The 16,695-nt window shown below is 35.0% G+C and overlaps 1 protein-coding gene across 1 annotated transcript in view; it reads left to right on the top strand.

The window, feature by feature from the left end:
• The window catches only part of LOC107664273 (collagen alpha-1(XIX) chain-like), a 117,204-nt gene that overhangs the window by 94,013 nt on the left and 6,496 nt on the right, over positions 1–16,695 (top strand). The window contains exons 17-25 of the mRNA XM_016454799.1: positions 7,454–7,516; positions 7,632–7,676; positions 7,884–7,916; positions 12,062–12,097; positions 12,582–12,617; positions 12,981–13,016; positions 13,626–13,670; positions 14,195–14,248; positions 15,404–15,457. Coding sequence (XP_016310285.1) covers positions 7,454–7,516; positions 7,632–7,676; positions 7,884–7,916; positions 12,062–12,097; positions 12,582–12,617; positions 12,981–13,016; positions 13,626–13,670; positions 14,195–14,248; positions 15,404–15,457 — 402 coding nt within the window. The remainder of the gene's footprint in view (positions 1–7,453; positions 7,517–7,631; positions 7,677–7,883; positions 7,917–12,061; positions 12,098–12,581; positions 12,618–12,980; positions 13,017–13,625; positions 13,671–14,194; positions 14,249–15,403; positions 15,458–16,695) is intronic.

Here is a 16,695-nt window from a genome sequence, read left to right on the forward strand (position 1 = left end):
TCCGGTGTAGATACGGGGTAACATTGGTTTTGCTTTGTTTCACAGAACTAATCGTTGCCTGGGTTGCGTATGTATGTGTGGGGCGGAGCTATCAAAATAGAGGCGAGACCCTTTTGGGGTAGGAGCGTGTTTGTTTTGATGATTTCAAATGTCAACATTGGCTACCAGAAATCACTTACCCCACCTTTAAGCAGCCCGACCAGCCTGGCATAGCAACATTAGCTGAACCAATGGTATTGGGTTTACCCTTTTTTTTGACCAATGGTAGACAGGAAAGTGTTCAGGACTGACTGAAAAATTGTCATTGTTTTTGTGGTTCTGTTTGGCGACTTTAATGCCGGTTTTAAGTAGACAACTAGATGTATAAAAAACTTTAAGCGTTTTAATTAAGCGTTACCGTTAGTTCTGGCAGGTCACGTGAGTAAAGCTTGCATCAGCTGATTCTCAGCTGATCACATCTACCTATAGGAATACGACACCTATCGTGGCATTCCTTCTGCAATAATTTTCATGAAGCCCAGGGGTGTCATATCTCACCAGGGGCAATGGCAGTGTATGAATATAAATTTACAGTATATAAATATATATATATTAAATAGGGCAAGAGTGAGTGTTTACATGCAGCTCCTTAACTTGTCAGTTCACACTCACGGCTGACCCACACAGTCAGGTCTCAGGGCAAACTGAGACCTGTCTGACCTTTAACCTTCTTCTCATAAGTTAACCATATAAGTTACCCTTTGCTTACTGTTTGACTTCTGGTCACCTGGTTTTTCTGGTCAATTAATGCCAAAGCAATGACACACTGCAAAAAATAATTGAATTATGTTTTTTTTAACCTGTGGTCAATTTCTTTCTTTATTATTATAGATTTTTTTTTTGTTAGATTTATGCGTGAATAAAAATAAATTTATTTGGTAATGAGATAAGAAAAAAGTATTAAAGTCTTAATCTTATGCAGTCTTAAGTAAATTGTTCTTGTTTTGTAGATATTTATTAAAAATATTTAGTTTTATTTTTTACTTTTGCTGTGCTGTTCCATACCAAGTGTTATGGATCTGTTTTTCTCATGCTCATGAGTTTATATCACACCAGAATTGTGCCTGGATACCTTCATTAATGAAAAAAATGTTTTATAACCTACATTTTTCTTTTCCAGTCAATTTGATACAACCTGTTTCAGGTCCCTCAGTTTGACAAGTACAGTAATTAAAGCGAGTTAATTTTATCATTCAGATGGTGTGATGTCTAAACAACGCTAGATTATTTTTGAGTTGTTCTGCTGTTCGTGGCCAGTTTAGATCAAAATAATTTTTCTTAATTTCCTCTAAGTGAAGGTAATTACTGTTTTAATTTAGTCAAATGGACAAAAAGTAACCAGGAGCAATGTTTATCTGATCCCAGACAAACCCACCTGACATCTAACTTGGGGCAAATGATTCAGGCTTGGGTGTAATTAAATGAATGTTTCGGGTTAAAAGCAGATTAAGGGCTATCGACAGCATTTTTGACATACTGTTGACTGCCACAGAAACAAATTTCATCTGATCCGCCGTTTCGTAAAAACAAAGAAAATTTGCATTTACAGCCATGCAGTTACAATGGGAGTCTATGGGGCAAGTCATTTCAGAGAGTTTCAAAGCAGAAATAGAAAGCTCATATTTTAAGGAAGTTTATTCTTCTATTTAAAAAAAAAAGTTATTGAGAAAACAGCGGCACATTTCTGCTTTTAAGCCCTCCGAAATGCCTTAGTCTATAGAATTTAATTTTAACTGGAAACTGGCTGGAGTCAAAACTATTTTCTTGTTTTTAAACCTGGAGCGTTAAAAAGAGAAAACCCTAATAGTTTATCAAGAAATCTGTGCTTTAATTTTGGAAGGCCTTGAAGCTGTGTATGTGTTCAAGTACAGGACATGCCATGATTCAACTGTGCTAAGGCCCGGAGGGACAAAAGGACAAGGACAAACAATGTAGGCTGATTTATTGTTGATAAATACAGAATTTCGAGAATTTTTCTGTAGTTTATGACGTAAAATGAGTCAGTTGTATTAACTAGTTTTGTACCATCGATCAGTTTAAGTGTAGTACCTTAGCAACAAATGACAGACAGCATGCCTGCATGCATTAGCCAATTAGAAAACTTTAACACATGTCATTTTGAATAGTTGGTTGGGTGGGTTTTGTAGAGATGCGTAGTCAATACATTAGCAATATTTCTATACAGTAAGGCATGCTGTGATCCTGAGACACTCAATTAAATTAAGTTTTATGTATGAAGATACACACAAACCAAACCATTATGTGGAGAGAAGTTTATTTTAACCATGAGCTGTATTCAGAGATAAAAGGTTCCTCATCGTCTGAGTGAGGCTCGGACCCTTTGGCTTTGCATTTAAAGTCAGTCTGTATCATACAGTATCAGGGCCGTCTGTCAATGTTTGACCTTCTTGTGGTCCTTTCATAGAACAAAATGCCTCAGGGTCTTTGGTATTTTTGCGCTGCCCATTAGGAATACAAACACATTAAGAGAGCCACTCAGAAAGGCTGCTCACTTGTTTTAAAACTACTGCTGAAACACTTGTTTGTTGGTTAAATTCTTTGCACACCCCAGAGACCCTTTGCATCACACTAGACTTTAAGCATGTGAATTTTGTATTAAAACTAACTATTATTTGTAAATGTTATTACTTATTTTTTTTAAATACTCAAAAAAAAAATCTTAATTTTTATTTCATTTTCTTTTATAAAGAATCTTGGGAATGTTTCTTTCATTGTTTTGTTTTGCTTTGATAGATTTTGTTGTTTTACTCATGTTGCAGAACCACTTTCAATCTTACAAAATTGTAATACTTAACATTTTAAAACCATTTGAAACTTTGAAACTTTAAAAATGTCAGTGTTTATTTAGTAAAAAGACTATCAATGTCTTTTTCACCATGACCATGATTTTGGCTGCAAATATATATTTAATTCTTGAGGGGTTTTGGGAACTTGTCAGCTGGTCGGATTTGTCTGCACAGTTTAAGTGCACTTTAAGTTTTTAATGCACTTTAATGTTAATTTTTGGCAAAAGATTGATATTAATTTTACATAAATTATAACTGTCAGTTTTGGCATCATTTCCACCATGGACAAAAATGTTCAAGTGTTTAAAAACAAATAAAAAAATTTCCAGCATGTAATGTTTGTCAAACAAAAGTTGTGATAGAAATAACATTTGTTGGATTAAAGAAAATGGTTCTGAAAAAAAATATATATAAACATAATTCTTCTCTCACACATGTACACTGTTGGAAAATGTTGAAAAACTTAAAAAGTGTGTTTTAAGGGACTTCATTTTTGAGTTTTTGTTTTAGAGGAGTTTATAAGTCAACAGGGCCAAAAGTTCCCACAGTTGAAAAGCAGCTGCGTTTACATGAGCGTACATGGAAATGATAATGGCTCTGCTGGAAAACACAGCACAAACAAGGGGTTTCGGGCACTCACCAGCTGGTTTTAGAGTGGTCAGGCTGCAAGACCGACTAAACCATCTAAAACAGCTGTTTTGACAGGCTGCACGTGCAACAAACCACCTTAGGCTGGTTCAAGTTGCTTTTCTCAGCAGGAGAGCCCAAAGTAAGAAGAGCAATTGTGCGGTCGAGCTCTTAGTAGAGCTATTCAGACTCCGTCCATTCTGTGTGGCTTTTCTTACTGATCACGAGTGAGCGTCTATCATCAGCTGGCCGTAAAAGACACTCTCTTCCCTCAGCGAGAATATTTCCTATAAACCTTCACGCAGGGATTCAGGATTACACAGGGGTTTGGCGGAGGAGCTGATGCTTGACAAAGAGGACCAGAGGGAGAGGCTTTTTGCTTCGCTGCACCTTTGAGCTCAGACAGAAGGAGAGTGTGTTTGCAGTGTTCCAATTTGCTCTTGTGAGAGCAGTGTGTATGTGTGTGTGTCATCTCCACCCGTTCACACAAGCATTGGACTGTGCCTGGACTCTGAGAACAGTGAGAGGGCTGTGTAGCATCTGCATACGTTTGTCCTGACAGCGCAAAGAGAGCACTTTGACAGACTCACGCTGCAAGAGTTCAGAGCTGAGTAATTGCTGCTCTTTGTTAGAGAGTTGTTCATGGTCAATACACATAGTGTGGTTAACATACTTTTGACCTTATTGTCCTGCTGCGGGTAAAAAGTCAGAATGTAGGATACCTACATCATAACCACTTACTTGTATAATAGGTCACTTTGTTTGCCTGAGGACACTTTTATTTAAGTGTGGGGTGTCCCAAATGACATTAAAAACATACAGTTGTATAAATAATCCAAAGAAAGTGTTAAATTCTATAATTTGTCAGCATTTTTAACCTCCATTTAATCAACCTCCATTGGTCACCCCCAAGTTTTTCACTCTTGCGATTCACTAGTTCATTTTAAATTTTAATTTTTAATTTTTAAAAGTACAAATGTTTAATGAAATATTAATATGAGGTTATGAATATTGACTGTGCAATAATTAGAATAAAATTTGAAAAGTGCTGTTTTGAATTGATTTAGCATGTCACACCACAGGACCATTTAAATGAGCTTTTATAGCTGATAACCATTAGCATTGTTTCCTTCACATTCATTCATTCATTTAAATGAGTTTAAAATGCTTTTTTTTTTTTCAAATATTTATTTTAAAATGTTTTTAATCTTAAATGATAGTTAGTTAGTTAGTTAGTTAGTTAGTTAGTTAAGATGGTCCTGGATGTCTTTGTTTAGATCCCAGCTCATATTAACTGTGCCAGAAAAATTACTTAAAAATAACTGTGAACATTTTATTATTTTTTCTATGAATTATATAAAAAAAAAAAAAAAATCCAAAGATATAACACTTTTTATTATTTATTTGAATTCAGCACCAGAATGATTAATTAAATTAAGCTCTTATGTGCTATTCCACACTGGGGACATATTGTAATTTCAACTGAATTTCTTTCAAAATTGCATCATGAAATTCAAACAATATTCAGAAAGTCGGTCATAAAAAATACACATTATTTTTTATTACGAAATTCCAAAATATTTTAATTATTTTCATGAAGCACAGTGAAAACATATGTCAACTTCTCAAATATAACTTGAAGCTTTTGATGTTTTTTTTTTTTTTTTACGGATTGGATTGCTGTTGTGCAGAGTGTCCAAGATGCTGGATAGCAATCTGATCACTCGGGAGGTGGTTTGGGAGGTGGCAATTACGGAGAGGAACAGAGACTGTGAGCTTTGGCATTTGACCAAACACACTGCCGTCTTTTGTGTGCACTTTGTTGTGCTTATAAACAATATTATGGAAAAGAAAAAAACTGTACATCTTGGGGGAAATGTCTTTTCCAGGTTGAGTAGACAAATTGTATTACCTTTCCACAGAGTTCCTCTCATGAATTGTAATGTACATACAGCGTTCAGTCAAGTCTGACACCACTAAATTCACCACAGGGATGTTTTGGGATGGTCCCTTCTCTCCTCAACACTTCCTCCAACTCTCTCTATCTCTCAATGATGTTTGTTTTGAAAGAAAATAGAGCATTCAATTCTAAATCCTTCATATCTTTGCATCATTTAACTCTGAATTCTGTGTGTTGGAGTATCTGAAACTACAAATGGATTCCAGACTCAATATATAGACGATAAATGCTCAGTGTCCCGCCTGCCAGTATAAAAGATGCTCAGTTTGCATTGTCTTGAGAGAGGACAGCGTCTCAAAATGGACGTGAGTGAGACAGGAATTTATCTTCAGTGACAAAGTGCCATCTATTGGCTGATAAATTCCTGTCCTATCTGTGTGACATGATGTACTATGGCGACTTGCAGAACATTGATTTCATGTTTAGTGACTGTAATTAAGTGGCACGCCATCATGCGTGATGTATGCAAACATGGGCACATTTGTGTAATGGAAGTTAGATTAAATAAGGGTTCAGAGACCAGTTTGAAATTTAACATTTAAATATTGTAGTTCACTGTGCCACATCACATCAACACCGCCAAAGAAAAATAAGTGTGATATGTGCAGTGCTGGATGCTAGACTCCCAGCATGCATGGCCGCATGAATGAATCATGCTTATTACAGCTTCATTGCTTTTTCAGTGTTTGAAACAGTGTTGTCGTGTGTGGTCTTTCCATTGACTTATGTAATAACATGATGTGAATTTGAGTGTCACTGTCATTGCAGTTTAGTCATTGCTATAAATTGTGATTTCCTGGCATGAAAAAGGTCAGGGAAATAAGTAATAGTCAGGGAAGTGTCTGTGTTGAATGTTAATATTTTGACGATAATGAACAAGCAATGAAAAAAATTAAATAAATAAATAATAAAAAATCATATACATCAGTATCTAGTAATCAAATGCTTGGAAAGGTCAAGTCAAGAAGGTTGAGAACTTGTTGTATTAAATGCAAAAAATAAATAAATACATATTTAAAAAGAGAGAGTGTGTGTGTGTGTGTGTGTGTGTGTGTGTATACACACACACATACACACACTGTAGATACATATGTTTAATACTTATTTTAATAGCAGGAACACATTGGTAAAAAGTGACACTGAAGACTTTTACATTGTTACAAAAGTTACTTTAAATAAATGTGACCCTGGACATAAGAATGACTGAAGAATATTTGATTTATACATCATCTGAAAGCCGAATAAATAAGCTTCCCATTGATGTGTGGTTTGTTATGATAGGACAGTATTTGGCCGAGATACAACTATTTGAAAATCTGGAATCTGAGGGAGCAAAAAAATCAAAATATTGAGAAAATCGCCTTTAAAGTTGTCCAAATTAAGTTCTTAGCAATGCATATTACTAATCAAAAGTTAAGTTTTGATATATTTACGGTAGGAAATTTACAAAATATCTTCATGGAACGTGATCTTTACTTAATATCCTAATGATTTTTAGCATAAAAAAATCGATAATTTTGATCCATACAATGTTTTTTTTGGCTATTGCTACAAATATACCCCAGCAACTTAAGACTCGTTTTGTGGTCCAGGGTCACAAATGTTTTGTTTTTTTTTTAACACAAAACCAGAATAAGAGTGTAAGAGAATAATGAGTAATGGCAGGAGTAATGGAAAATGTAGCTTTGGCATTACACGTATATTAAAATAGACAGTTATTTTCAATTGTAATATTTTTTCACATTTTTACTGCTTTTTTTTTTATCATATAATTGCAGCCTTGGTGAGCATAAGAGACTTCTTTCAAAAATGTAACCACTAATAAAATAATTATAAACAATAATAAAATAAAAATGACAATAACATAAAATAACAATAAAATAAATACATTTTAAAATGAATCTTTTGTGCCAGTGGTTGCCCGCTTTGCCCCTGTCACAGGTTATTCACCCCTACACAATATTATCTGTGTGTTCATATGTTGTATGCATATGTGTGATTATTTGTCATTGTTTTTCAGGGGATGAAGGGTGACCCAGGTGTTACAGGAAAGGATGGACTGAAGGGCGATAAAGGGGATCCTGTATGTAACATCTCAGAGCTCTGTTTGAAAATCCCATCACAGACACAGCCATCAGATTTTTGTGTGCTTATTTACCTCATGATACATTCGTCTCTTCTAAAATCTCACTTCACAGGGTTTGCCTGGCCTGGAGGTAGCCAGTGGAATAAAGGGGCAAAAGGTGGGTAATGCATGTTTTATTTGTTAGTTCTGTGCATGTGTGCTGGGAGGAGGTGGGTCTGTTCACTTGTTTACCATTTCTGTCTAATAAATCATAGTCTTGTGTAGAAAACCTTTTGACTATAACTGAGGTTCAGACTCAGTCAATTCTGTGGTTTATTTGATTCTCTTTTCTTTTCTCTGTGTTTGTGTTTCTTTATTCCTTTAGGGTGAGGAAGGCCCCAGAGGACCATCAGGCCCTGTGAGTACTATACTGGTTCAATCAGAGGTTCTGACGCATACAGATATATCACATAGTGACGTGACATGTGGCCAAGTATGGTGACCCATACTCGGAATTAGTGCACGCATTTATCCCATCCAAAGTGCACACACACAGCAGTGAACACACACACACCATGAACACAAACCCGGAGCAGTGGGCAGACATTTTTTGCTGCGGCGCCTGGGGAGCAGTTGGGGGTTCAGTGCACCTCACCTCAGTCCCCCCACCTACAATCCCTGCCGCTACGAGACTCGAACCCACAACCTTTGGGTTACGAGTCCGACTCTATAACCATTAGGCCACGACTTCCCCTAATAGTCACACACATCACATCTTCATGCCATGAACGACTCCACAAAGATGATTCAAGTCTAATAAATGATTCCGAGTCATTGCTGTAGGATTCATTTTAAACCTCATTTTGGCCACGACTTCCCCTAATAGTCACACACACAAGGTCTTTGATAGACACATCGATCTTCATGCCATGAACGACTCCACAAAGATGATTCAAGTCTAATAAATGATTCCGAGTCATTGCTGTAGGATTCATTTTAAACCTCATTTTGCATTTATTATTAACTATTGCATTTATTTGCTCAAAAACACAGTAAAATCCATAATATTGTGAAATAATATTACAGTGTAAAATAACTCTTTTCTATCGTAACATATTCTAAAGTGGAATTTATTCATGATGACAATGCTGAATTCTGTCTTCAGTGTCAAAAAAATCTAATTTGCTAAAAAAAATCATTCTAATATGCTGATTTGGTGCTTAAGAATCATTTCTATGGAAGCCTGTTTCGGCCACTGAATAAAAAAGAAAAAAAGGTAATTGCGACTTTTTATCTCACAATTCTGACTTTTTTTCTCAAAATTTCGTGATACAAACTCGCAATTCTGACATTTTTCTCAGAATTTCATGATACAAACTCACAATTCTGACTTTTTTTCTGAGAAATAATGACAATTGCGTGATATAAACTTGCAATTGCGAGACATAAAAGTCGCAATTCTGAGAAATAAACTCACAGTTCTGACTTTTTTTCTCAGAATTGCAAGTTTATATCTCGCAATTCTGACTTTATAACACGCAATTGCGAGCTATAAAATCAGAATTGTGAGATATAAACGTGCAACTCTGAGAACATATCAATCTTTTCCCCCCCTCAAAATTTGACTTTAATTTGCAATTGCGAGTTTATATGATGCAATTGCGAGATATAAACTCGCAGTTCTGAGAAAAAAAGTCGGAATTGCGAGAGATAAATTCGCAATTGCTAGAAAAAAAGTCAGAATTTTTGCAGCAATTGTGACTATATATCTCGCAATTCTGACTTTATAACTCGCAATTCTGAGTTTATATCTCACAATTCTGGCTTTATAGTTCGCAATTGCGAGTTTATATGTTAAAAAAGTCAGAATTGTGAGATAAAAAGTAGAGCCCGACCGATATATCGTTTAGCCGATATTATCGGCCGATATGAGCCTGTCGGCGATATATCGGTATCGGCGAATATGCCGCCGATATGAAAATTTTTTTTACAGAACATATAACGCAGATTAAATGCTTCTGAATGGTGTAATTACTTAGTTTGTCCAGCAGAGCGCTCCATTGTTTGCTACTGGCGACCCAGGTCAGTGTAGTGTAGAGATGCGCGGATGAGCTCAAACTTCACCCGAGTCCGCTGCTTCAAATTATCCGCCCGCCACCCACCCGCACCTATATTTGATCGTCACATTACAATGATTTTAATTCTTAGTTTTGCATGATGATATGATGAATGGATGGCTCAAACTTTTTTTTTTTCAGGATTCTTTGATGAATAGAAAGTTCAAAATAACAGCATTTGTTTAAAAATGGAAATAGCAACATTTATATATGTTAAATTTGTAACATTATAAATGAGTTTGCTGTAATTTTTTTGTCAATCCTTGCTGAATAAAAAAATGTTATTCTAAATTTAATATAACGTCAGTGTAGTCTTCAAAACACATGATTGAGGGGAGAATTGAGGGGGAAAGGAGAACAAAATTTCTTGTTTGTTCTGCATTTTATGTTTGTCAAAGTTGAAGTTACAGTAACTACCACCACCAACATCTTCCGTCATATTGAGAGTGTAGAGTGTACTGCATCATTGCAGCACTGTTCATCAGCTTCATCTCTGCTGACTGGTCACTAATAAGAAAACCTTTGAGAGCTGAGAAGCCAAAAGCTTTTTGGTTGCACTTAGTACAAAATTTGCAGGTTTGGAACCGCATTGCCTGTGTCAATTAAATAAAAAAGTGGGAGACGAAAGGTGCGATTTGACAGCAGGGCACAAAATCAACTGATGCTGCCTGCTGTGTGAATCTCTAGCTAAATAGGAGAAGCGAGATGACTGTAGCCCTTTTAAACCAATTTACAATGATTCATGAAGCCTGGAACACCAAAGAATCTGATAGTTTTTTTTTTTTGCCTGTTCTGAAACGGCTAATTATGATGATGGGTGACACAAATATAAACTGGCTTTTAAGAGTTTGATTATTCTCTCATGGTTTCCTCTTTAGTTTGTAATTTGATTGTAGCCGGCTCTGAATGGAGCATGATGTTTAGAGCTAGCTCTGTTTTAATTAAGAATGTATAATTAATGTTTTTTTTCTGTTCAAAGAAAAAAAAAATTGTTTGAACAACTGTATCCTAAATCCCATTTCAAGATTTTAATTACATTCTAGCTTCTATAATGGTAATTAGTTGTTTTTCTGAGCTCAGACCAGAGCACGTCGATGTATGGTTGTACTCAACTGATTTCAATGCTTTATTTAAAAAAAAAAAAGTGTATTTTTGCTTTTGATTGTATAGCACCCAATTTTTTCTTTTTTTATATTTAGCAGAGATGCATTACATTTTTTAAAGTGGCAAGAATCCTGAAACAAAATATCTTGGTTTCCACAAAAAGATTAAACAGCACAACTGTTTTCAACATTGATAATGATAAGAAATGTTTCATGACTACAAAATCAGCATATTAGAAGGATTCCTGAATAATCATGTGACACTGAAGTCTGGAATAATGACTTCTGAAAATTCAGCTTTGCCGTCACAGGAATAAATTACATTTTAAAATATATTAAAATAAAAATAGTTATTTTAAATTGAATAATACATATTATAATATATAGTTTTCTGCATTTAATAAAACATAGTATAAATATTTAGTATATTTAATATTTAAAAATGAACTAAATCAATTTACCCAATATTGTGCAATATATTATTGTGTTTAAAGTATTGTGTCATTAGCAACATTCTAACACTAAATGGCCAATGTTTCAGTCACTTGTGAGGTTCCATTTCACCTAGGATGATGTATTAATCGGCAACTCCCTATGTTTCGAAACAGAGCTCATATATTTACATGCATTTATTCAGCACAATGAATAAATGTACAAAACAGGAAAAAATTCTGCAATTCATTCTCTAGACCAACTTTGTCTTGAAGTTACATCAGGCCTCCTGTTGTTTCATCTTTATTCATGGACTTCTGTTTTGCAGCACATGAAATGCAGTAGATGAATCCACGGATACATCAACAAAACAATCTGTCTTTCACCACAGACTGAAAGCCGTCAGAATGATTGACAGGCTATTAAACCTGCTGGTAGTTAATGGGTAAATGGAAAGCTGTAAAGCAGATTCAGAATCCACCTCTATGTGGCAGACCGTGATGCCCTGAAGAGGCACTTTTGGGTCTATATTCACAGGCCTCTTGTTGCAGTAAAAGGCTCTTGCTATTTTAAATGTCATAAACCCTGGATTAATGTTAATCTCTCGCATAGAGACTGTCCAGTCAGTTAAGAATGAGACAGGAAGCTTCTGTTTCATGCTTCTGCGGAGATGTTGAGGTTATCACTGAACTGAGAACTAAGAGTGGAGCATGAGAAAGCATTAAATCATAACTGATAAGCTCTTTCTAATGATAATTCCATAAGAGCATGCAGGTCCTGGGTTCATTCTGACACAGGTTCCCTGCATTCCCAATTGCATTCCCAATTGCAGTCAATGCTGTCTCTCATGGTAGTTTTCTGTAACAGTATAAATTAATGTCAATATTAAATAGTCTTTTTTCTTTATTAAGGTGATGACAGCACATGGACTTAGACTTTCTGGAACTGTAAGTTTAGATACCATTTGAAATACTGATGCATCTGAGACCATTAGTGAAAAAAGTTTATTTTTTGTTTGTTTTCTAATATTTTAAATTGAATTTAAAATTACAATTATATTTTAGCTTAACACTGTTTATTTTTATTTTATTTTTGCAAATGCAAATCCATGATTCCAAATTATCAGACAGAAAATATTTATTCATTTATTCAGTATTTATTCATTTACATCATAACATTGCTTTTGTTATTATTATGATTATTAGTATTAAATCACTTGTAATTAAACTTTTCATTGAATCCTAGATTTGCATTTGCAATGTATTTGGAAATGATTTTCAGTCAGATGAGCTGTTTAAATAACATACTATACAGTACATAGTAAACTGACTCCCGCTGTGTGTTTTTTTTTTTTTTATGTAATCATGCATTTCCTCCATGAATAATCTCTATCCATTATTTTGTTTGTTTCCTCTTTCTATAATCCATGAGGGGGAAGGAGGTCAGAAAGGAGAGAAAGGAGACCAGGTTAGTAGGCACACGTTAGCATTGTTTGTCATGCATCCACAACAGATTGTAAGATCATTCAAATGTTGAACTTATGCCGAGTGGTTTTTAAAAGTCTGTTTTGGCAGCCTTGTCTTGAAATAAAAAGGAAAATATGAAAGCTGTGCTGAATCAATACAATGGACAGTCAATCAAAACGCTCAATCCGGCTCTCTCTTTAATCTGTCAGATGTTTTTAGAGACACAAAGGTTTTAAAAGGAAACATTTTGAAAGCATGGGCACATAATAAGATATTTTTCGACCTTGGTCTCTTGTTTTACTGTAGGTCCTCTTGAAAATGTGATTTCATGCATTGCAGTCAGCATTTTCTCTTCTTTCTCCAGGGTGAAAAAGGTTCTGAGGGCTCAAAAGGTCTTCAGGTAAGTAAAGTGCACAAAATGTTGTGCAAATTTTGGAGTAATGCACATCAGAACAACAGATTGTACAGCGATCAGCATGTTTCAGTATCAGTGTTAAAAGACTATTAGCTTTAAAAAAAAAAAAAAGTGACCTGTCTCTATTTGGGTCATTCCAAGAAAATGGTGATATATACAATTAACAGGTTACTAAACATTGTCACATCATTTCATAGATTTAACTGTATTTAGTGTGTAATGCAAAAGTGTGTGTGTGTGTGTGTGTATCTTTTATATTTATTTAAATTAAAATATCCCTCAATGCCCTAATTTATTTTTCTATAATAATAATAATAAATATAATATACTTTTATAATGTAATATAATATAATAATATATTTAATAATTATAGTTATAAAATATATTTATTTATTTTTATAGCCATGTTACTTTGGACATGAAGTGGGTTAAATTGTATAGTTAGCACTAACCTTTTCAGATCAAATGTTGCAAATTTATTCTGAAATGTTCTGGTAAATGGCACCATTTTCTGAGAAAGATCATTTTCTGTCTTTCTTCTCTTTTTCTTAATGTTTTTTCTGTCTTTCTTTCTTTTATTTAACTCTGATAAAGGGCAATACTGGATTGCCTGGACTGACAGGGGCACCAGGACTTGAGGTATGAAATTCCTGTCTCCATAAACCCTCCATTCTGACTTCTTATGATTTGACCAAGATAGAAAGAACATTAAAGTCTTTCTACTTTGGTGTGATGGAATTATTGCTAACCTTGTCAATGTGGTTGACCAGCAGAATAGCAGCTCTGTCGTGATCTCTCTGATTTACTGACCAGTGCCAAACGCTTTCTTACGGGTGGCTTATTGCAATCAGTTCTTGCTGGGTTGAATGGGTTGTGGCATGTTACCAAGGTCACAGTAAGCATCTGATTGCGGCCTTCATTTTAGTTAAGGGCACAGATAGATAGAGACCTCTCAGAATAGCAAGCCGTTAAAATGCTACACAGCTGGTCCAAAATCAGTACCTGAAGCAAGAGTTTTCAAAGCATGTTTTCATTTGCTCTCTCTCTCAGAGTTAGGCACAAACTGATTTCACATTTTCCATACAATTTAGCTAATGACGTAGTTTGAATAAGGTCATGCTGCTTATATGAAAAGATCTCAACATGTGTTTGTGCTCTTACAGGGAAAGCAGGGTCCAACTGGTCCCATTGGCCTTCGTGGTCTTCCAGGAGACCCAGTAAGTTTCTCAACTCGTCCCACACTGCTTGGGTAAATTTGTAACTGATCAAAAGTACATTTTTGCCAGGCAAACAAGAAAATGCATGATAAAATACTGTAAATGAGGCAACTTGAGACATATTTAGGTACCAGAATATCATACACTCTTAAAGAAGTGACCTACAAATGAAAATGATGTAGATGAGTTTGTTTCTTCATCGGAACTGGTGTAGAATCCATTTCTTGTTTCTTCATTGGAACAGATTGGAGAAAGCATTACATCACTTGCTCACCAAAGGATTCTCTGCAGGGAATGGGTGCCGTCAGAATGAGAGTACAAACAGCATGATCCTTTTTATTTGAGCTTTTTGTCCGTTATTTAAACTCTCATTCTGACGGCACCCATTCACTACAGAGTATCCATTGATGAGCAAGTGATGTATAATGCTAAATTTCTCCAAATCTGTTCTGAAGAAGAAACAAGAAAGAAACAATCTCATCTACATCTTGCATTGCCTGAGGGTGAGTAAATTTTTAGCAAACTTTTGTTTTTGGGTGAGCTATTCCTTTATGAATAAAGGTTCAAAAAATGAGTTTTTGCAGTAATGCCATATAAGTACAGTTTTGGGTTCCTTAGTTTTTTCCTTAGTTTGAAAAACATTTTGATATCCTAAAGAACACCGTGAAGAGCCTGTTGTGCAATTGAAAGATTCTTCACAGTACCATAGAGTTTTGCATGGGCTAACACCACATGAAAATGTAAAAATCTAGATTTGCTTTAATCACACATTCCCCATCCTTTTAGTTGTTCCCACTCACTCACTCACTCACACACACTCATAAACAGAAAAAAGACAATGCACGTATAAATAACAGAGGCGAGAAAAATGAGGATGCAGAGCTGTAAATTGTTGCACAGACAATCAGTAATCAATCGGTAATCTGAAAATTAATTTGCAGGGACGGGTACATCTGAGTTCTCTACGTGTGGGATGAAACAGCATCAGCATCACAATCTGTTCTCGGCACCTGCTTCTGCTAACGAGCATCTGCCTTTATTCCAAAAAGATGGGAGCACAAGGATGGGGGATGCTAGGGATCAAATTAAAAATGAAAAAGGGGGAACAGCTAAAGCTGACAGGCATGTGTCTTATCTCTCCTTTTTTTTTTCCAGGGCTCTCCCGGTCAGCTAGGACTGCCTGGAAAAGATGGAATGAAAGGAGAAAAGGTACACAAGAGCACTCTGTGACTGGGGCTGCATGTTTCTAATATGATGTTTTCCTTGTTTCTGCATATGTTGAAGCACTAAATCATGTTCAGAAGAATTTGTTCACATTAGACTTCACTGAGCTGTGTTTTGCTTGTGCATCAAGCAGATAAAAAGCTGTATGCTGAAATAGTTTCAGAGTTAAGATCGATAGTAGGGTCACTTGAGGTATCTCAAAGAATTACTTCTTCGTGTTTGTTATTTATTGGGGTCCTTTGGAAGGCAAAATGTGACATGTCTGTAGAGATACTGGAAAGTATAATGAATCTGGAAATCTAGTCTAAAGCACACTACTACCTCTGATCTGAAACTAGGCCTACAGCAAAATTGATCTTTAGATGATTTATAGAACTAAAGAATGGCTGGACGCTTTGCAGATTCATTTCCAAAATTCTCCCCATCATTGAGTAACAATCTGAGGACTTAATATTAATAAACATTAAAATAATATGAGTGATTAAGTAAAATAGCCTTTTTCAATAAAACTAATGTTTTATTTTATAATTATTTTGAATATTTTGAATTGACTTTTATTTTTATATTTGAATTTTAGTTTTAGTATTTTGGTGCTTTTGTCATTTTTATTTATTTTTTAATATTTATATGTATTTATTTTTATTTTATTTTATTTCAGTATTAGTTTTAATAACTTCAACTTACAATTTCAGGTATTAAAACGTATTAAAAATTATTTTTTTTATCTAATGTTTATATTATGTTTTAATTGCCAAAAACATTTGAATGTTATATTATTTTTTAGTCTTATTTTTATTTTATTTTTACTATGTACTGTATATATTCCAATTACTAATGTTGGTCTTATTTTTCAGTAGGCTAAGACATTGCATCATGGTAGGAAGGGGCCTTAAGTACACTTTCCTCCAGTAATAATTCAAATTTGCAAATATTTTGTTAGATGACTAATTTAAAGTTATTGTGAGAAAGTCGACTGGCAAAAATGCATTCAAAATATTCACAGATCGCTCAATCACTACAGCGTCTTTAATAAAGTGAGCATGTTCAGCATAGCGTATGTTTAGAGTGCTTTTTTAGTCTCTCATCTCACCACTGAAGCTGCATGATGCGATTTCTAGGTTGGTGGCATTTGCCCCAGATGTCTGTGATATTTACGTTCAGCTCTTATTTTATGTGTGTGTGAAGGCAGGCATGTGTGTGCATTTTTGCGGTGCTCCTAAACC

This window comes from Sinocyclocheilus anshuiensis, unplaced genomic scaffold (assembly GCF_001515605.1).
Source record: "Sinocyclocheilus anshuiensis isolate Anshui unplaced genomic scaffold, SAMN03320099.WGS_v1.1 scaffold425, whole genome shotgun sequence".
NCBI classification, from domain to species: domain Eukaryota; kingdom Metazoa; phylum Chordata; class Actinopteri; order Cypriniformes; family Cyprinidae; genus Sinocyclocheilus; species Sinocyclocheilus anshuiensis.